The sequence below is a fragment of the Quercus robur genome, chromosome 5 (assembly GCF_932294415.1).
Source record: "Quercus robur chromosome 5, dhQueRobu3.1, whole genome shotgun sequence".
Lineage (NCBI taxonomy): Eukaryota > Viridiplantae > Streptophyta > Magnoliopsida > Fagales > Fagaceae > Quercus > Quercus robur.
In genome coordinates, this window is record NC_065538.1 from 63,129,856 (window position 1) to 63,151,046 (window position 21,191).

General features: G+C 33.5%; 2 protein-coding genes across 6 annotated transcripts in view; one reads left to right on the forward strand and one right to left on the reverse strand.

Moving 5' to 3' along the window:
- LOC126726627 (ABC transporter C family member 2-like) overlaps positions 1–21,191 on the forward strand; it is a 106,162-nt gene that overhangs the window by 41,231 nt on the left and 43,740 nt on the right. The gene's annotated exons all lie outside the window — the stretch shown is intronic.
- LOC126726629 (uncharacterized) lies at positions 5,774–13,704 on the reverse strand. 5 transcript variants are annotated; one of them, XM_050431920.1, is made up of 8 exons: positions 13,601–13,704; positions 13,083–13,270; positions 9,707–12,485; positions 9,295–9,596; positions 8,029–8,093; positions 7,689–7,779; positions 6,688–6,751; positions 5,774–6,299 (listed from the first exon to the last, which is right to left on the reverse strand). In XM_050431920.1, the coding sequence occupies exon 3, from the start codon at positions 12,476–12,478 to the stop codon at positions 9,707–9,709; it is 2,772 nt and encodes a 923-aa protein (XP_050287877.1). In that variant the 5' UTR covers positions 12,479–12,485; positions 13,083–13,270; positions 13,601–13,704; the 3' UTR covers positions 5,774–6,299; positions 6,688–6,751; positions 7,689–7,779; positions 8,029–8,093; positions 9,295–9,596. The 5 variants fall into 5 exon arrangements, with proteins under 5 accessions (XP_050287877.1, XP_050287876.1, XP_050287875.1 ...); XM_050431919.1 differs by having other exon boundaries at positions 8,029–8,130; XM_050431918.1 differs by lacking the exon at positions 8,029–8,093.

A 21,191-nucleotide genomic window follows, 5' to 3' on the forward strand; every position in this document is an offset into this window, starting at 1 on the left:
GAAATATTTTCTAGAAATAAATTTTTATCAAAACAAATGCAGTGAAGGTTGTTGCTAGAAATTTGTCCTAATTAATTCCTACTCAACCTATTGAATGTTAGAAAATATTCCATGATGTTTATTGAAGATTTTTTAAATTTTTACCTACTCAATGTGGTTACAAGTGGTTCGAAGCTTATTATCAAGCTTCAATTTGGTTGTTATGAACTTGGATGGATTATGGATCTCTTGATAGTGTCACACTTTTTTTTTTCAAAGTTTAGGATGTATAATTTTCTTACATATGTGTTTTTTTTTTACCTTATCATGACCTTATCATCATGATGTAAAATTTTAGTAGTTCTTATTGTAAGTACAAATTTAATTCTAACCTCTTTACCAAGAGTTTTGTAACTTAACTAGCATCGCATAGTGTTTCCAATAGAGATATCCGTGGTCAAATTTTCCCTCCTCCAACCATTAATTTATTTATTTATTGAAAAAATGCTAGCCTTCTCATCTTTAGGATGTACTACTTACGAACTGCCGCCTATAAATTAAAATTGGTTTAGTTGTAGATATTAGGATAAAATGTAAAAAGACCTAGCATTTGGATTAGTTGCAAATTGATCCATGTGTCATCAATTTTCACTCCGATTGTGGGGTTTCTAAATAAAAAACGTGCGTTTTATATATATATATATATATATATATATATAAAATAAAAATAAATAAAAAAAACGCTAGAAGCTATTCGTTTGGCATTGCATTTTTTAAAACTTTAAAATTTCACATTTGCAAAACACAGTGGTGGGTGGCTTTTTTTAAAAACGCAACTATCATAGTCATTTGAAGTTTGAAATTCCTAAAATATCCTCACAAATACTAATGCCTTGTTCGCTACCTTGCTATCATCTGTCTCCTCTACACCTTGCCACTATCTAATTCCGCTCGACTTTGCTGAAGTTTCTTCTCTCTAGCTTTTCTTTCATGAATTGAATATTCTGGGTATGCAAAAATTGGAGCAAAAGCAAAATTATTCCGGTATGGGATGAAGTTGTGGGTGATGCGAAGAAGATGAATTTGGAGAAGCTTGGATGCAATTGAATGAATTTGTTTAGAAATTACTAAGGTTAGATGCGGACCATGTGGTTAAGTGTAGAGGATTTCTGTCCAGCTACTCAACAAGTGAAAGGGAAGCTTGTGGTAGTAGGAGATAGATATTGGGAAAGATAAAAATTAGGTAAAAATAAGTTACACTATTAAATTGAACCATATTATTGTTGTTGTTGCTATTAAATTTTTTTTATAGGATGTTTTCTTATTATTACATCATTAAATAAAAAATATATATTATTACTTTTATTATTATCATTACAATATCAACCTGTCAGGTCCTTTTTTGTAATTTGCTCAAAACAATAATATTAGGGCAACATGTTTTACCAAACACTTAAGTGTAATTTTAAAAAATGTGTTTTCAAAATACTCGTTTTAAAAATGCTATTTTTTTAAAACGCACTTTTTAAAACAACTTATCCAAACTGACTCAAATTGTATTATTGACCCCTCGAAGGTTTAAGAATCTTTCAAATTAATCCCTCCTTCTCAACTTGATTAATTACATAATCATGTGATGTGCACATATTATTTTAATAATTATTTTTTTATTATAGTAAAGTGGTCACACCTCACATGCACACCACATGACCATTTTTTGTTACTTATAGGGAAGGAAATTATGGTAGAGGGTTCAATTTGAACAATTATTAAACAACTTGAGCCAATAATACAAGTGGGTTTCAATTAGCTCAACAGGTAAAGTCTCTGATGGTTGAATAAGAGATCTAGAGTTCAATCCCCGTCTACACCAAAAACCAATTGGTGTCTTAGTTTGATGATAAGAGCTATCATCAAAAGCGGATACCATAGGATGATACTCTCTCCACAACAACAACAACAACAACAAACAAACAAACAAACAAAAAAAAGAGTAAATGATACAAAATTTAGAGTTTGCTCCTCTCTCGCTTCCATAATCTAGAGTTGCCACTAATCCAAAATCCCAAGGGCATTTTGGACTAGATATTATAAATTTTTTATAACCTTCAACTTTCAATAAACACTCTTATAGAAACTGCCACTTTATTGTCTCAATAAAAAATAAAAAATAAAAAAACCATGCAAAATTACAAACGGCTCAAAAAAAAAATAGAACTTTTTTTGCATCCTCACACACCAGTTTATTTATTTTACCAACCCATTTTACAATTCACCCTACATCTCAGTTTCTATTTTTACATACAACTCATTAAAAAAATATAAACTACACCATCAAATAATATAAAAAATGGGTTTCTCTCTCTTCTCTTCTATCTCTCTTTCCTCTCTCTTCCTCTTTATCTCTCTCTCTAGTAAACCCACACAACCCACCTTCCACCAAAACTCAACCACAAACACCAATTCTTCATAGTAGCCACCACCAGCATATCAAAATCAAGTAACCAATTACCACCAGTACAACAATCAAAACTAACCACTACCACCACCACCATAGTCAATACCCATCCCAAAATTAGACCCCATAGCAAAAAAAAAAAAAAAAAAAAAACCTTAACCACAACAGCCACCACCCCATAGCACACCACCATCACCTGGAATCCATCACCACCACCAAAATAACAGAGAGGGAGAGAGATGAGACATAGAGACCCTGTCAAGCCCACAATCCTTGCACAACCCACACCAACCACCAAACAACCCACCACTGAAACCCAACATCACTGAGACCCACTAGCATCGAGACCCATCACAGTGACCCACCACCAAAACCCAGCCACCCATTCAACTCCACCACCAAAACCCAATCCAGCAACCACCAAATCGTCACCCTTGAAATCCAACCACCATTGAAACCCACCATCACCAAAACCCACCATTAGCGAAACCCACTATCACCAAGACCCACCACCAAAACCCACCCACCGATTCAACTCCACCACCAAAACCAACCCAGCAACCACCGAATCTCCACCCTTGAAACCCAACCACCACCAATTTGATCCAACCAAAAATGTGTCAAATAAGAAAAGATAGATTAAAGAGAATAGAGAGAAGAAGGAGAAACGAAGAAGAGAGAAATAGAGACAGCAAAAGAAGAGATGAGAGGAGTGAAATAGAAAGAAGAGGGAGACATGGTGAAAAGTGAAGACAGAGAAAAGGGAGAGTCAAATGAGAGAATGAAGTGGGAGAGTTAATAAAATATTAGTTTTTAAGTTTACATCATGTGAACAGTGAGGTTGCGTATATGCAACCTTACTCTAACAATGGTGAAAACATTTTGGGTTTACAAACCCAGATGAAGTATGGTTTTAAGGGTTTAGGAGGAAAAATAGCAACTGGGGGGGAGGGAGGGGAAGGGGGGGGGGGGGGGGGGAGGGGGTGTTACACCCCCCAATACTAGCACTCTAGCATGAAGTAGTGCTCCAAACATAACATAAACAAAATATTCATTATACAAATTTTAATAATACAAATAGTCTCATCGTACATGCTACATACAAGCTCGAAGGGTTTTTTTTTGTTAATGTAAAAAAAAAAATTCATTAATTTCATCCGAGGTTTATGTTTTTATTCAGTAATGTTTGTACACTTGTCAATCCCCAATGAAACGAGAAATGTGATGAGACCTAACTCCAAAAAATGAAAACACCCACCAAAATAATGCCCTCAATTCCATTTATGTGTTTATTTTCCATGATTGGCAAACACATAAATCTTACTGGACAAACGTATAAAACACAAATTGAGAAAATGAGAATTTTAAAAAAAAAAAAATTAAAAAGCCTTTAAGCACGTGTGTAGTGAGTGATGAGGCTAATATATATTTTATTTACATATATTTATATAAAGATATACTTATATAGACTTAAGATTAATTTTTTTAAGTTTATGATTAAGTTCATAAGATTTCAAATCATTATTCGCAATTTGTTCATAATAAAAATAGTCAATTTCATAATATGTATTATATATAAAGTTTAACCCAAAAAAAAAAAGGTGAATCTAATTTATATAACTTCATCAAATAAAATCATTACATCTATACATGCACATAAGCCAACTTTGCCGACTTAGGTTTTTGGTATAAGAGCATTAGCATCCAGATTCTTAAAATTTGTCATTTTACCCTTTAAAAAGTTACTTTGCCTATTTTAACATACTATTTTACAACTCATCCAACATCTCATTTTTTTTTCATATACAACTCATTAAATAATACTAGCCTCTAAGCACGCGCTCACAGACATGCTCAAAGGCTCTTCTTTTCTTTTCTTTTTGGTAAAAGTTAATAATTTAAATCAATTATAATTTGGGATTACTAAATTTTCAAATCACAAAAATATCTAGGGTGTGATGAAAAAATTTTCACCCACAAACACAACACTCATTACACCCCTAGGTTTTTTGTTATTGGAAAATGTAATAATCAAATTATAATGGATGCAAATTATTAACATTTACCCAAAAAAAAAAAAAAAAAAACAAAACAAAAGAGCTTTTGAGCATGCATGTTTTGGCATGCTCAGAGCCTAGTTCATTTTTTGTGTATCTACTAATTTGATAATTAATTGTTTAATTTTAGAAATACTAAAATAATTAGATTTAGAATTTGTATACCAAAAATCAAACTTAGGGTCCTTTTGGATATAGCTTATTTTGCTGAAAATTGAAAACTAAAAACATTATAGCAAAATAATTTTTAAATGTATGAATAGTATCGTGTGAATCATTTTTAATATTTTTTTTCTAAATAAAGTGGTTGTAGGCTCCATGAACAGTGCACTTTGTCTCTTAAAAGCTTAACCCATCTAATGGAGCACCTACAACCCTCTTAGGAAAGCATTAACATAGAAATGTGTTAAATGTAACCCACTACAACTTTGCAAACCAAATATGAGTACATCCCCAATGTGTATTACTATTATGATAAATAAAAAAATAAATAAAAAGTCTATTAAAACGACATGAAAGTCTTTTTAAAAAGTTGTATATATCACCAGCAAATTGAAGTCCATTATTGCTAAGCCAAACCAAAGGTTAACACACACAAAGAAAAATATGGGAAGTGGGAACAGGGTTCACTCACTCATGCATAATCTTATACAACTACTTAAGCCAATAGATAGAAATTTTTGTCCTATCAAGGGTTTAAGTATCAATTCCAAATTTGTGCGCTTGTTGTAACCTTAAGTCTGCTAAACAATAGGATGATTAAAAAAAGATGAAAACAATAGTTTAAACCAAAAAAATAATTCATTCAAAAACCATTAAAAATAGACCGAAAGTACAATTGTAAGTAAAAGTTAATGTGGAATTTGAAGCTCTTTTAAAACCTTTCATGGCATATTTGGTTGATTTATGTGGAAGTTGGATTGTAGACCCATAATCTTGACAGTGAAACCAACAGGAGGCTTATTTTCCCTTTAGCATCACATCTATACCCTTTGAGGCCTCAAATACTTCAAGTCCTTTGTAGCACCCACCCACATGAATCCTAACATCAAAAACTCAAAATGAACAACCAAGGTAATCACCATAAATTTGTCTAATTTGACAATAAAATCCCAAAAGCTAATTACACACCAAATACAATAATTTCCACTAATCAGAACCATTTGAGCCAAAAATGAAAACTAGAAATCATTCACATATGGAGACGAAGAAATCAGGAATGAAACAAAATTCCACCCAAGCAGAATGCAATATATTAAGAGAAAAGACAAACCAACAATTAAGAACAAAGCTTGCAAGAGCATGTTAATAATGGATTGAGACTCCCAAAGATCCAATAAAGAAGACCATGAAGCTTTTATCTCAATACTTAAGTCACACTTGCAACTTTACAAACCAGTTGCTGCAAGTGCCAATACCCACAACTTTCATCAAACACTTGCTGCCCACCAAAATGATACCTAAGTGAAGGCCTTGACACAGTAACTTCAAGCTCTTTGAGAATAAAAAAAATATTAACCGCTGATTGCTGAAAAGAAGGATACTCTTCTACCCAGTTTGAAAGGTGTACAATAACCAAATTTGAAAAGAAAAAAAATGAACACATTTAAACCAAATAAACATATAACTAAATAGGGAATATAAACATAATCACACTGGTGAACATTTTACACGACTTTATAACCGCCGAAGGAGAAGCATAATAGGACGAGGAGGCTGAATTTTATTTCTCTTGAGCCCTTACTATGTGCTCTGCTTTGCCTCCACAACTTGACAATGTTCTACTATAGAAACACCAACGTGATCTGTCATTTCACAGAACAAAAACTCTTCAGTCTCTAGAGAGAAAGGGATGGTGTAATAAGACATTAGCTTCACCAAAAAAAAGGAGGAAATATAAACAATTGTGGGTGTATATTTGCATGGAAAGAACCGTTCCTATGATGCAAATGGTATGTATACATTCTGTAAATATTTCACAAATTAAAAATTATGAATGTATGCACACCCTATGGTGTATATTGATAAAAGGAAAACGTGTGTTACGACGAATTTAGAAAATTACAAATGTCCAGTTGTAAGCAGAATTATAATCACAGTCATAGTGAGTATGGTATTTCTAAGACCAAAAAGATTTAAAAAAAAAATGCAAAGAATATGGAATGAAGAGCCAAAAATTAAAAAGTAACCTACCAAACTTGTCAGGTAGGAAACTGCCAAATCCTTATCTTCTTTCTTAGGGGAGCCCCATTTTTTGCTGCATCATTATTAACATTATTAACAAAGCTGTTTGAAACCCAGTAACAAACAAAATTCAACATATACAAAGATTGAAAAGAGAGAAAGAATAATAGCAATTTTTCTTTTCTTTTTTTTTTTTTGGCCATGCAGTTGCTTGCCATCTTCCCTTGCAGTTCCTATATGTGATCTCCTATTCTTCAATATCTACCAGAACATTACAGAGAGAGAGGATGGAGCAGAGTCTTTTTGGAGGTTTTCTATTTTGGGGTGATTTGTGTGAGGATAGGATGCATGGAAAAGGTGGGTAAGGTGATTCTAACAAACTTGCCTAAGAGAGTGCTACAATTTTGTCAGGCATGTTTTAAGTGGGAGTCAGAGAGGTGTTTTTTTTTACCAATTTGTCCTCCAGTTTTGTCCCTACTTAAATATCTATCCCCAACATGGGAAGCCCCATAAATAATACTATAGATAAATCATTCAATAAAAGAATATATATCAACAACCAATCTCTCTCTTCTCTCTCTCAGCCTCTCTGTGTCTTTCTCTCTCCAGTACAACTGAAACCATCCCTCAAACCCAACTCCAGGAACCGAAACTTAGAGCACCACTAAAATAAACCCTCAAACCCAACCCAGCAACCAAAACTTAAAAGGCACCACCGAAATCAACTATCAAACCCAACCCCAGCAACTGCCGAAACCAACTCTCAAATCCAACCCCAGCAGCCAAAACTCAAAGGCACCATTGAAACCAAGTCTAGCACCACCAATTCAAACCCAATCCCCAGCAATTAATACTACAAGCTACCATTGAAGAGCCCGAACCTCAGTACCACCAAAACGATTCAACCCACAACAACCATTGATTCAACACCAATTCAAAGCCACAAGAACACTGATTCAGCACTGATTCAAAGCCACAAGAACAATGATTCGGCACCAATTCAAACTCACCTAAAAATTGTGACAAATTCCAGCAACCAATGTCGACCATCATTGTCGAGGCCACCAAGCCCTCACCTTCCATCTTCAAAGATGCCGCCATCTACCAAAAAGAGAGAGAGCAACTGTGTTGAGAGAGTTTTTCGAGAGAGATGAGAGACTGGAGAGAGGAAATATTTTTTAATTTATTTGGGAAGACAGACAATAAAATATTATATTTCAATTTTGCACTAGCTACCGTAATTCCTATTTTTAACGGAAAATACCAGAATCATCAAGAAGGTACTGGATAAAGGATTCGGGAAGTTCATGAATTCAGGTTTTAATGGAAACAAACTTAAATTTTGGGTACCAGTCTTTAATCTGGCATTGGTTCACTTCTTCTTCCTTCATTTTGAATTGAACAGATGGTTGTTTCTGTACAATAAGGAGGCTATCCATTCAATTTTGCAATCTGTAACTTGAAAATCAAACAAATGATAAATAACTAGGTATCATGTAGCTAATATATTGATATGAATTTATTGACCAGTACTGAAACCCACAAAGCTAGAAAAAGAAGACACATGCAGAAACTGCAATAAAATTCATATAAAAATAGGTACCAAATATGTTTCTTCAACAAAAAAATCACATCTTTTGACCAAGTAATTGCAGCAATCCCTGCTCAAGATGTTCTACTGAGAGAGATCCTTTGTTCAGAGTACAAATAATTGAGGTTAAATGATACAACCAATGTCATAGTTATGGAAAACCCAGAAAAAAAATATATATATATATATATATAACTAAGAGGATCACTTCAATCTTGCAAGGAATGAGAACATAACAAAAGAACTTGGAAATCAATCAATTGCTTAGCCTATTCCTCATTCATGACTACTGACATCTTGCTATTCCTCATATGGGTTATATTGAATCAATCGGAGAAACAAAATTCAAGTCTCAAGGAATATTAAGTCATTCAATAAAAAGAAAGCAACCTCTATTTTAGAACAAATCCCAGATAACCACAGAGTGAATGGTTGACATTAATACATACTCTCAAAACCCAACATTCTTTTCAGAGATTGAATGGAACTTCTAGCAAAATAAAGCACTAAAAGTTGCATACTTGCAAGATTTGGAAGTAGTAAATATTAAAGAACAAGATAACAAGAAAAAAAAAATTGAACATTTTCAGAAGAAATTGGGTGAGTTCTGAACCTAGAAAGTAATGCCACACAGAATTGTTTTGAGTGATTTTCCCAAGAAGCCACAAACACACCTTTTGTATATTATACATATGTAAAAAAGGCTTCCATATACATGTGAAATTTCTCAACAATAGCTCTACCAAATCTACGCATTAGTTACAAATGCACCATCTTTTAGTTTATACAAATACATGACACACAACAATTAATCTTAATTTTTTTTTTTTTTTTTCTGTTCATTTCATTGATTTATATCAAAACAGAACGCATTCAGGACTTTCATCAACAGGTGGTAAGCGCGCTCGATTTCAGTACAAAGAAAATATTGGAAACCCAACCATAAAACAAAGAATTAGTTGAAAAGATTATTCATATAATTTTTTTCAAATACAAAAAATAAAAAGAGGGAAAAAAATACTAACCTTTTTTTGGGTATAAAAATTCTTATATTTGTCTTCTGAAGAAGTTGAGGAAGATCCATCTAATCCAACAATGCATAATTTTAATTCTCATCATAAATCTTACTACTCCTATCACAAATTTGAAATAAGAACATTGGAGAGAGGAGTGAAATTACAAGTACATTCAACATTAAAAAAATATATAAAATAAAAAAAAAATATATATATTGTTCTAATACAACGTAGTCAACATTAATAAGTAATGTAGTCAACAGTAATACAATGTACAACTAAAACGCCAGTCATAGAACATCACCGCATGCCTGAAAAACATAAAATAACATCGTTAGGAGACAAAATAGTAAATATCAGCTAAACACAGAAGCAACTAAATTAATTTAAACAATCCGGACGTTATTGAAGCATCATGTACCTAGTTTGGAACATGACTGCTTGTCGAAGCACCACAGGAATCTGGACATTTTCTACGGTTATGCCCTTCTTCATGACACAATCCACATCTCTGCTTAGGTTGATTCTCCCTCAAATCTGACTCCTCCCTCCGGCTTCCCAATTTTCGCTTGACCCCATCCATCTCATTCCTTATTCTTGATTTTACTGGTCGACCTTTGTCCCGCAACAATCTTGGGTTAGGCACCCACATTAAGCCGTCAGCATCCCTCCACAATGACTCTGACTTAGGCACCGTAAATCCATGGGAATAGCTTTTAATGGCATTCGCCAAACTATAGCATGGGTCAATATATTTAGTCGGATCAATGTGTAGCAACTCACAAACTTTAATTACATGTGAACAAGGGATCTTAATGTTTTGCCATTCCCCACACCCACATGTTCTATCCATTAACCGAATTTCATAATTGTGTCCCCCTCCAGTGCTATGGTCACTGTATGATATAAATACTTGATATATATCATCCTTATTGTTAAATTCCCTCACATGATGTTGTGCAGCTTTGAGCTTATTTGTGTCATAAATGGACATGGCATATTTACTCCACCTCTTACCCTCCAAGAGATCATGAGTAATATCTTTGTGCCGATCATGGAAATATGCGACAAGTTTAGACCAAGTGAACTCAACCATTGCTGCTATGGGCAAGCCACGTGCACCTTCTAGAACCCCATTGAAGCACTCAGATATATTGGTTGTCATTGCCCCATAACGTTTTCCACCATCATGTAACTGGGTCCACATGTCCACAGGCTCACTCATTAGATATGTGTGTGGCTTATAGGGTTTGGGATCGCCTCCATTAACGCCAATGGTCAACTCCTTCTTAATGGCTTCAATCTCAGCATTCTTAATTGAGTCCATTATGTTATTGAATTTTGTTTCCTGAATAGCATATCCCGCTTTCAAGGCCAATGACTTTAGAATTGGGTCCTGAAAATGTGTGTTAAAGTTACTAGTGACATGTCTAAGGCAATATCGGTGAAATACTCTTAATTTTCCATTTTCATCCTTGGGCCAGGCTGCAATGGCGTTTTTGATACCCTCATGTTGGTCAGAAATAATGCAAATGCCCTCATCAGGTATCACATCCCCTATCGTCTCCCTAAGGCATTCTAAAAACCACCCCCAACTGGATCCTGACTCAATATCCACAACGGCAAAGGCAAGAGGAAATACCTTGTTATTAGCATCAGTTGCCATTGCAATCAACAACTTTCCTTGATATTTACCATATAAATGGGTCCCATCAATACTGATCACAGGCTTGCAATATTTGAATCCATCAATGCAAGGAGCGAAAGCCCAAAATACATAGTGCAATAAACTAGTACCTGCCACGCTCCCAGGTGTAGTATGATAGAAAAATCGGGTACCCGGGTCCTGATCAATGTATGCCAATAACAACTTTTGCAATTTTTGGTAAGACTTTTCCCAATCCCCAAATATCTTTGCAATAGTCTTTTGTTTTGCATCCCATACCTTAGAGTAAGAAAGCTCATGGCCAAACTTCATGCTCATGTTAGTTCTGAGATCATGAACTGTGGTAGTGTGTTTCTTGAGTAAAATCGGAAGAAGTTCTGATGCAACAAAATTAGAATCAATCATTCTACCATCTTTTGGCAACCCAAGGGATATACAAGTGTGAGGACCCACATAAACTGTGACCACCCATAGTCCATGAAGTTTAGGCTTCATGAATGCCCCAACGTACCATTTGCATGACTTATCCACGCATTTCGCACACAGTTTCACCTTGGTGGACCTACTGATTAAAAATTGTTTGTTTTCCTTAGCAGAGTAAATTGTTAATGCGCGTTTCACCGCCTCTTTGTTGGCAAAAATCAACCCTTTACCAAAATTCATCCCCTCTTGCCAAGTAGAAGCAAATGGTATCTCAACATTTGAAGGATCAACCATATTTTTCCAAGTATTTGCATAGAATGATGGGGCAGGAGGTGTGTAAGTAGGGATAGTGTTTGTAACATGCTGGACACCAATATCATCGTTAGCATCATTTTCATCACAATCAAATATATCATCGGCATTAAGATTGACAGCAATTTCATGGTCATCAACATCTTCGTCAAAGTCATCTCGCTCAATCGTCTCTTCATACTCATCTCTACCATCAAGATCTTCACCATTATTGGCACTTTGATTAACATCTTCTTCATCTTCCTCCTCTAGATGTGTAAAAGATTCATCTCGAGGTTTACAAAATTTATCTTGATATCTATGGCTGCCTTCCTTCTCAATCGGTGTTGGTGTCTCTTCACATGGGGGTGTATAGCCTCCCAATGTGGTGCTTCGATCATCTGGGAGTATAAACTGTAGATTTGTAGTTGTTTGTTGCATTTCCTCACCGCCAACTTCTGCACGTGGCTCTGCACTTACGTACAACTCAATAGCATTTATTTGGGCCATTTTCTCCATCCTATCAAACATGATCTTCACATGTTTGTCTTTTTCTATCACCATATACCTATAATTAATGTGCTGATGGAGGATTTCATGTGGAGAACGAAAAGTAATTTTAATGTCATGCAAAACAGGGTTCACACGCAGTTCTTCCATAATTATCCTCTTCAAATCATTCAAAGTCTTCAACCTACGATGTATCTGAATATAATAGCACTTGATACCCCGCCCTTTAAATGGCAATCCCTCATTCTCATCATCATTGCAAAGCTCTCCACCGTAGTACAGATTTATATCAATTACAGTCATTGTTAACCTATTAAAGTTAAGTGTAATATGTTAGTGACAAATATAACACTTTCATTCAATGTCAACAACAAAACATTTTATCTAGTCAAAGTACAAACATTACGTATAAAATGCCAAAAACACCTGGTTACAACATATAGTATGGTTATGACATTATGTCCCAACCCCTCAAGCAAATTTGCACATACTCATTCCACATCACATATAAAAACACTCATTATCCATTTCATACCCATTACAAATTCTAAATCATTCTAATGACATGACTTTCAAAACCCATTCAAATCTTTAAAAAAATATATTCTCAAATAAGTTATGATAAAAAACCTAGCAATACCATCCATTTCCTACCCAATACAAAATTTTAAATCCTTCTAAGGTCATGATAAAAACTTAACAATACGAAATAAATATCTTAAATAAGTTATGATGAAAACCTAGCAAATAAATATTCACAATATTTAGAATAATATCTTAAATAAGTTATGATAAAAACCTAGCAAATAAAAAATCACAATATTTATATACTAACAAAATTGTTAGAAGTTTTAAACCACACCCCAACAATAAATAAAACCCAAGTGCAAAATTGTAAAACCCTTACCTAAGATGCAGATTTGTAGAAACTGTGAGAGAGAGAGAGAGATGAGAGGGTGAAGCTGTAAGTGCGGCTGTCTGTGAGTGAGGCTGACAGGATAACCACGGAGTTAATGGTTGACATTAATACATACTCTTCAGAGATTGAGTGGAACTTCTAGCAAAAATAAAGCACCAAAACAATAAGTTGCAAACCTGCAAGATAACAGAGAATTATTTTGAGTGATTTTCCCATGAAAACATAAACACACCTTTTGGATAATTTATATATGTATAAAAAAAGCTTCCATATACAAATGCACCATATACATGACACACAAAACAATTAATCTTAATTTTCTTATTAGCACTGATTTATATCAAAACAGAACCCACTCAGGACTTTCATCAAACAGGTGGTGAGCGTGTTCAAGTTCAGTACACAATATTGGGAACCCAAGCATAAAACAAAGAATTAGTTGCCAAGATTATTCATATAATTTCTTCAAATACAAAAAATAAAAAGGGGAAAAAAAAAAAACTGACCTTTTTTTTGGGTATAAAAATTCTTTGTTTTTTCCTTCTGAAGAGCTTGAGGAAGATCCAAACCCTGAAAAAGGCGCTATGGAGTTATAGTTTAATTGATGTAAATGAAATTCGGGAAAGAAGGATATATGGGCCGGGCCTGAGCTAAACCTGAGTGTGAACTATGCCTGGCTTTTTAGTTCAAACACACTTTCAGCCTTTAGTCTTAGTAGGCTGGGCTTACCTTATTGGGCTTGGATTTTATTCTCAGAGCCCAACTTCAAAATGCCTAGAAGCCAGACATTCTAATCTTTCTTTTTTCTTTTTCTTTTTTCGTGAAGATCCTAATCTTTATCTTGACAATGAAAACCAAAATAATAAGTCTATGTGGGTGTGTGTGTAACATGATTTTCATGTGCACGATAGTTAGCTAGGATGATTAGACAAAGGAACTTTTCTAGCAAACAAATGAAGTGGGTCTTTATAGCTTCACTTTCATGATTGAGTTAAATCATTCTTAAATTTTCCGTTTATGCATATGAGTCTGTGCATTGAATAATATATGAAGTATAATAGGATTGTTGAAAATTGAAAGACAAGCAAACAGGTTATAAGTCCTAAAACTAAAAACTAACGCAAATGCCACCATTTTCGTGATTTTTTGTGGTTGAGTGGGACTCACGTTCATCACACCTAATCAAACTAACATGGGAAATTGTATTTTGAAAATCGGTTTATATAGCTTCCCCTCGTAATATATGAGTCTCATAGGTCAACACGGTCATGAGAGGACTGTTGCATAAGATAGTGTCATAAGATACTCTCTCTTAATTTAGTGTTGTATGAGCTCACAATGCATTAGTGTCTAAATATACCTACATCAACCATTCATTGATAATAAGATTGTCCATGTAAACTTGGAGGAGTATGATGCGATTCAAAATGAAATAATTGGATGCCCACCACCATTATCACCCCCCACCCCCTAAAAAACCATTTTTTTTATAAAAATTTTAAAAAAAATAGTTAAAAGAATCAAAAAAGTGAGAGGTTTAAGATTTTAAAATTAGATCGAATTCAACTGGAAGTTAGACCATGGTGATGTCATAAATAATATATGCAAGTCTCACCTTAAAAATAAAATAAAAATAAAAATAAAAAAGAGAGAGAGAGGATCTTAAAATATATAAATTATTTTTTTTTTAGGAAGAAAAAAAAGTATTCTAAGTCGTTTATTCACTAAAAAAAAATATTATAAGTCTCATTTGGAAATAACGAGGAAAAGTGCTATAATTCTTCCTTTATAAATAGCACATTCATTCAAGTATTTTAAGTATTAAATGAATATATTAACTTTTATCAAGCCTATGATTCTAAAATTAAATAAATAGTTTAGTTCTTTTTTTATCAATAATTATAATAATAATGCATGTGATTTTTTTAAGCAGAAAAAAATAAAATTGGTCAAGACCATTTTAGATTCTTGGAGTTAATTGATTTTGATCCTTGGGCTTGACTGTTTTTCATTGGTTTTTATCGATTTTGGAACAATTTTTACATTGGTTGGTTTTTAGTATTGGATCAAACTAGACATTAATTCTCGATTAACCCAATCAAACTGCAGGTCAATTTGTTTGTTTGTTTGTTTGTTTTTCAATGAGTCATTTTGTTTTTTAAAACCATGAAAAAGTAGCATTGACAGTAAAGCATACACATCGATAATAAGATATCATCAAATATTCATATTACAATCACAATTCTATGAAATGAATCCATAAGGTACATGCTCGGTTGGGAGAGTTTATTTTCATCAGTTTATTGGACTAAAAAATAAACTCAAGTAAAATATTGCTCAAGAAAAGGGTAAAGATTATAAAAATGTGCAAAAACTAAATAAAACAAAGGCTTGATTACTGCCATTGGCAAAATATATGACATTTTAAAATTGCGAATATCATGCATTGAGGTGGATGTATCCAATTTTTTTTAAGTAGGTCACTAAATATTTGTTTGGAACAACTTATTTAACTTAAACTAAAAATATTTTACTGAAAGTGTAGAAAAAATGTTAAAAAATAAACTAAATAGTATAGTGAGACTCGTGAATAATATCAAAATGTGCAATGGGACCCATAAATAATAGCAAAAATAAGATAAAAATGAAGATAAGCTGAAAATTTCAGCTCATCCCAAACACACACTAAGGTTGTGTTTAGGATTAAATTCTAAATCCAACTCATTTTTGCTATTATTCATGGGCTCTACTACATTTTTTAGTACCATTTATGAGTCCCACTGTACTATTTCAACTAGTTTTTACATTTATTTATAGTACTTTCTGTAAAAGTTTTCAATTTCAGCTCAATAAACTATTTTCAAATGGACTCTAAATGTTTATGTGAAAGAGAACACACATGCACTCAATGTATAATGTACCTCCACATATACTAGACCCAATAAAATGTGAACACATAGTAAATATTAAATACTTGTCCACATTCTAGGGCCCAAGCCTGTTCCATTAATAAACGGACACAACAATTTTGGATTTTGTTTGTTATTAACAAAAAAAAAAAAAAAAAAAAAGGTGTAGTATTTCATTTCCTTTCCCAAATATAGCTTGAGCCACAAAAATTAAAGATAGAATGTGGATAAATGGCACAAAAAGATGAGTGGTAATTAAGAAGCCTGTTTTCAAATGATGATAGCAAATATCAATCACTCGATTATATCAAGACAACTGACAAATTCCAAAGAGCTTTTTTTGTCTCATCTATATGAATTTTGTGAAGACATTAAACTTTGAACAGTATCCCTTCATGAGATTCTCTAAACAAGTCACGTTGTTGTTGTTGTTCTTTTCCCCAACCCCCAAAAAATAATTGTCACACTCTTTCCTACTTTGTCATTTGAAGACTTATTATATATGGAAGTTGTAAATATCTGTGTACTATAATCTATAAAGGGTTTTCCCAACCAAAAAAAAAAAAAAATCTATAAAGGGCACCTAGGCATGTACTATTCTTCTTTATTTTATTTTTTTCTCTTGATTTCCATGTACAAGATAATTCTTTATTTTTCTCAAAAAAAAAAAAAAAGATAATTCTTTATTATTTGGATTCACGCATCTACCTTCAGGTACATGAGAGATTGCAATATGCAACTCTGAGATTACCATTTAGAGCATTCACAGGAAAAGAGCTAAAAAAATTTTATTTTTAATAACTCAAAAACTTACTTTATTTATTTTAACAACACATTTTACATTACACTAGACATTAAAACTTTTATTTTAACATACACCACATTAAAATAATATAAGTAATACAATTAAATAATATATCCCTACAAATCGGAACCACCCAGAACCACATCCCTGCAAATCAGACCACCAAAAACCACATCCAAATCAGAAACCACCAAAAAAAAAAAAAAAACCATCTAGCAACCCTAGCAACCTGCAACCAAACCCGGCAAAGATGAGTCCACCACTAGAGGCAAAAAAAAAAAAAAACCACAAAACCTCAACCATTGTGAACCCTCTATGACCCATTCCAAACACACTTGAGACCCATGGCCACACCATCGAGCACGACCAAACGCACCACTATGCCTATGAACCCATAACACCAACCCAGAATGCCAAAACCACACCCACCCACCAATCCGACCACCACAAAGTTCAAACCCATATCACAACCAACAAAACCCACCCATCATACCAAAACCCAACAACCACAAATCCAATCTCACCTCACCAAATCAGACCCACGAATCCGATCTCACCTCTTAACCACAATCACCTGACTACAATCGTCGATCCACCAAGCACAAACAAAGGCACAAGAGAGCGCAAAGAGAAAAGAGAGAAGTGAGAGAGGAGAGAGAAGGGAGAAGAGTTTGAGGAAAAAAAAGAGATCATTGGTGATTAAAAAATTGATTTTTGTGTTTACCTTCTTGCTATAGTGGGCTGTTATTCATAACAGCTCACTGTAGCGTGAACGTAAAATATAGCTACAAATTTTAAGTATAGCAACTTTACTGTAGGGCCTTTTTTGTTGGTTGAGATGCTAAAATAACTTTTAAGTTATTTTAGCATCTTTATTATGAATGCTCTCAGGCAACAATTATCTTTAAGTAATAAAATGGAATATAATATAATTAGGTGTGGCTTACCTCCAATATTTTTTTAACTAGAATTTCCTTTTATTTTGATGATAAACTGCCACGTCACCTACTAATTAAACAAAATGTGGAAATTAAAATCCACTACCAGTTGCCATGGTATATTTAAAACAAAATGATATATCCAGTTAAAAAAGTACTAGAGGTAAGCCAAGTACAATAATGTTTAACCATCTCACATTAACTTTAGTTCAAATAATGAGATGTAGAATTAACCTGGTTAGTTTTCAAAAAATTTGTGATATTTTTATGTGTTTTAAACTTGAAGAATATACTAATATTCCATAGAAATTTATGACTTTCTGCCAACCAAATTCATAAAGGGACATTTTTGGTTTACTAGTGGTGATAATTGCACTTTGAATAATCAAGAAAAGGCCCATTTGTAGTCCTCACTCACTAAATTGAGTTTTGAATACAATAATAAAACAGGGTAAACTAAAAGCTTAGATGAAATCCCAGGGGTTTTGTGATTATCGTTTAGCACAGCTTCAAATGAGTCAAATCGAGCCTAATTGAGTACTAAAATTTTAAATTTTTGATTTAATTTATTTTGAATTTAATTCAAAATTTTCCATTCTTTCAATTTGTAGTTTACATGTTTCTTTGGTGAGATTTATGAGTTTGCCAATCGCCAAAAATAAATATTGAAATAGAGTTGAAGGCATTATTTTGTGAGGGTGTTTTCATTTTCCGGTTTTAGGTCTTATCACATTTCTGGCTTCATAACCTCAATTGGAATTGATGAAAATTTTTTTACATTAACAAAGAAAAAAAGTATATAAATAAATAAATAAATATATATATATATATATATATATATATTTGAGCTTGTGCATAGTATGGGCCGCAAGGAGTCTATTTGTATTATTAAAATATGTCTTAAGAGCAACCGTATTAGTATATTTAAAAGATTTCATCTATTTTACATAAAAAAAACTTACTTTTTCTATTTTACACTATCACTTTTACAAAATATCCACATCATTTTATCTATTATACACACTTTTTTATTAAAATAATATTTTTCCTCACCTTTTCTATTATTTTCCACCTACCCCCACCTAAGAACACTCACAGCAGTGGTGCTATATTGCTATATTTTAGCTCCTTAACCCCTAAAATCAGCACTCAGTAGTGGAGCTAAATCTATTTTTTATAGCTCCATTGCTACAGTACACATCTATTTATAGATGTGCACGATTCATGAGAGCTAAAAAAATATATATTATTTTATTAAATTTCTCTCTCCTCTTCCATTTAAAAAAACATTCTCTTTCTTTCTTTTTCTCTCTCTCTCCCGCTTCTCTTCTTTCTTCCTCTTTCCTTCTCATTTTTTTTTCTCTCCCTCATCTACTCTCTGCTTTGCCGATCTTCATTAAGCTTCTCTAGCTTCTCTCTCTCGTGCCTTTCTGAGTAAATCATTGCCGTCTTGTCGCTAATGGGTCGTCGTCACACCAAGGATTGCCATCGTGCCACCGCTGGATGGATCGTCGTCACACCGAGGATCACCATCGTGCCGTTGGATGGATCGCCGTCTTGCCGCTGATAGGTCATCGTCATGCCGCAATGGATCACGTCGTGCCATTGGATGGATTGCCACCGTGCCGCTGGGTAGATCGCAGCCTTGCCTCCCCTCTTTGGGTGGATCGTGGTCGTGGGTTGCTAGATTTTGTGGTAGGTTCGGGTGTGGATGAGTTTGTAGTTGGCTTTTGACCGTTTGGATTGGTAATTGGTGGCAGTGTGTTGATTGGTGAAGAACATGGATTTTGTGGGTTTGTGGTGGTGGATCATGGCTGGTGACAGATCGATGGTGGGTTTTGCCATGGATTGGTTGCGAGTTGGTGGTTGTTAAGTGATTTTTATGGGTTTGGTGGTGGTTGAATGAAATATTATTTTATTGTAGTGTTTATATTATTTTATTGTGTTAAAATATAAAATAGCTCCACTGTTGTAGGGTGTGAGAAGGTAAAATAGATAAAGTGACTTTTTGTGTAGCTAAAAAGCTAAAAATTTAGATCCACTGCTGTGGATGCTCTAACACTTCTTTTTTCTTTGGAGTCTGAATGCACTCCCTTCTTTTTCTTCTTGACCTTATCTCTATCTCCGCCTCTCTTTCTTCTCCTTTTTTTTTTTTTTAGAATCTTTTTCTTTCCTCTTCTTCTTTTACAATTTGGGTTTTATACTTTTATTATAGATGATGACTTTGGGTTGGGTTTGATTAAGGGTAGTGATTTTGGGCAGAGAAAGCAAAATTTCAATTTGGGTTTTTCTTTCCTCTTCTTCAGCATCTTCTTCTTTCTTTCTTTATCTTCTCCTTCTTCTTTTTTCAAATTCGGTTTGATTATTTATATGAATTTGTATATGGCTTTGATGAATGATTTTGTGGTGTGTTTGTGTTGTTGTGGTGGTGGTTGTCAGTACTGGGTTGTAGTGGTGGTGGTTAGCGGTGCCGGGTTTTTGTGATGGTTGGCTTCTTCTTCTTCTTCTTGGCATTGAATAGTAGGTGAGAGAGCGTCTGACAAGGCAAGAAAGAGGAGAGAGAAAAAATTATAAAATAATAAATAGAAGAGCTACAGTAATTGTGCATATATGCACGGTTACTATAGCAATTGTGCATAAATGCACAATTTTACACTCACTAATATGGGTGTTTTTTTACTCAAAATGTGTAAAATGAGCAACTTTTTCTATTTTGCAAGATTTTACACATACTGATGCTAATGCTCTAATGCATATTTTGTTTACGTCATGTTTAGAGCACCACTTCAAGCTTTAGAGTCAGAGGCCTTCTTTTTCTTTTGGTTTTTTGAGCCGTTTGTAATTTTGAATGATTTTTTTTAATAAGATAATAAAGTGGGAGATTTTATAAGTGTTAATTTTTTTTTTTTTTTTTGGAGAAAATTTATAAGTGTTAATTGAAAGTTGAAGGCAATGAACAAAAAAATATCATAACCCAAATAAAAACTTTAATCTTATAAGATATTAAAAAACAAAAAAAAATTGGCTAGCATTTATTTAACAAAGACTAATTATTATTTTGACATAAAATTCAGCATAAATTTATGGTGTTGCAAATAGTATTAGTACATTTTGATTAATATTTCCAAATACAACTCTCTATAAAGATAATAAAAAATTTATTAAAAAAAAAGGGAGAGAGAGAGAGAGAGAGAGAGATCTTGCAAGACACGTGCATTTCATAGTATAGCTGCAGGGTTTTTACTTTTTATAGGAAGATGCATTATAGAGAGGGGGAAGAACATTTCTGTGATTCTTATATATTGTGGAAGATTGATTAAGAAATGAAAAGGCAAATCCATCTATCTAAACGTCAGTTTAGAAATGACCATAAAACTCTTAAAATCCCCAAATTCATTAATTGGACAATAAAAATAGAGTAGTTTAATAATGAAATAAGTGGAAT

Coding starts and splice junctions, on each gene's coding strand:
- LOC126726629 (XM_050431922.1), bottom strand. CDS start 12,478: ATGACTGTAATTGATATAAATCTGTACTACGGTGGAGAGCTTTGCAAT.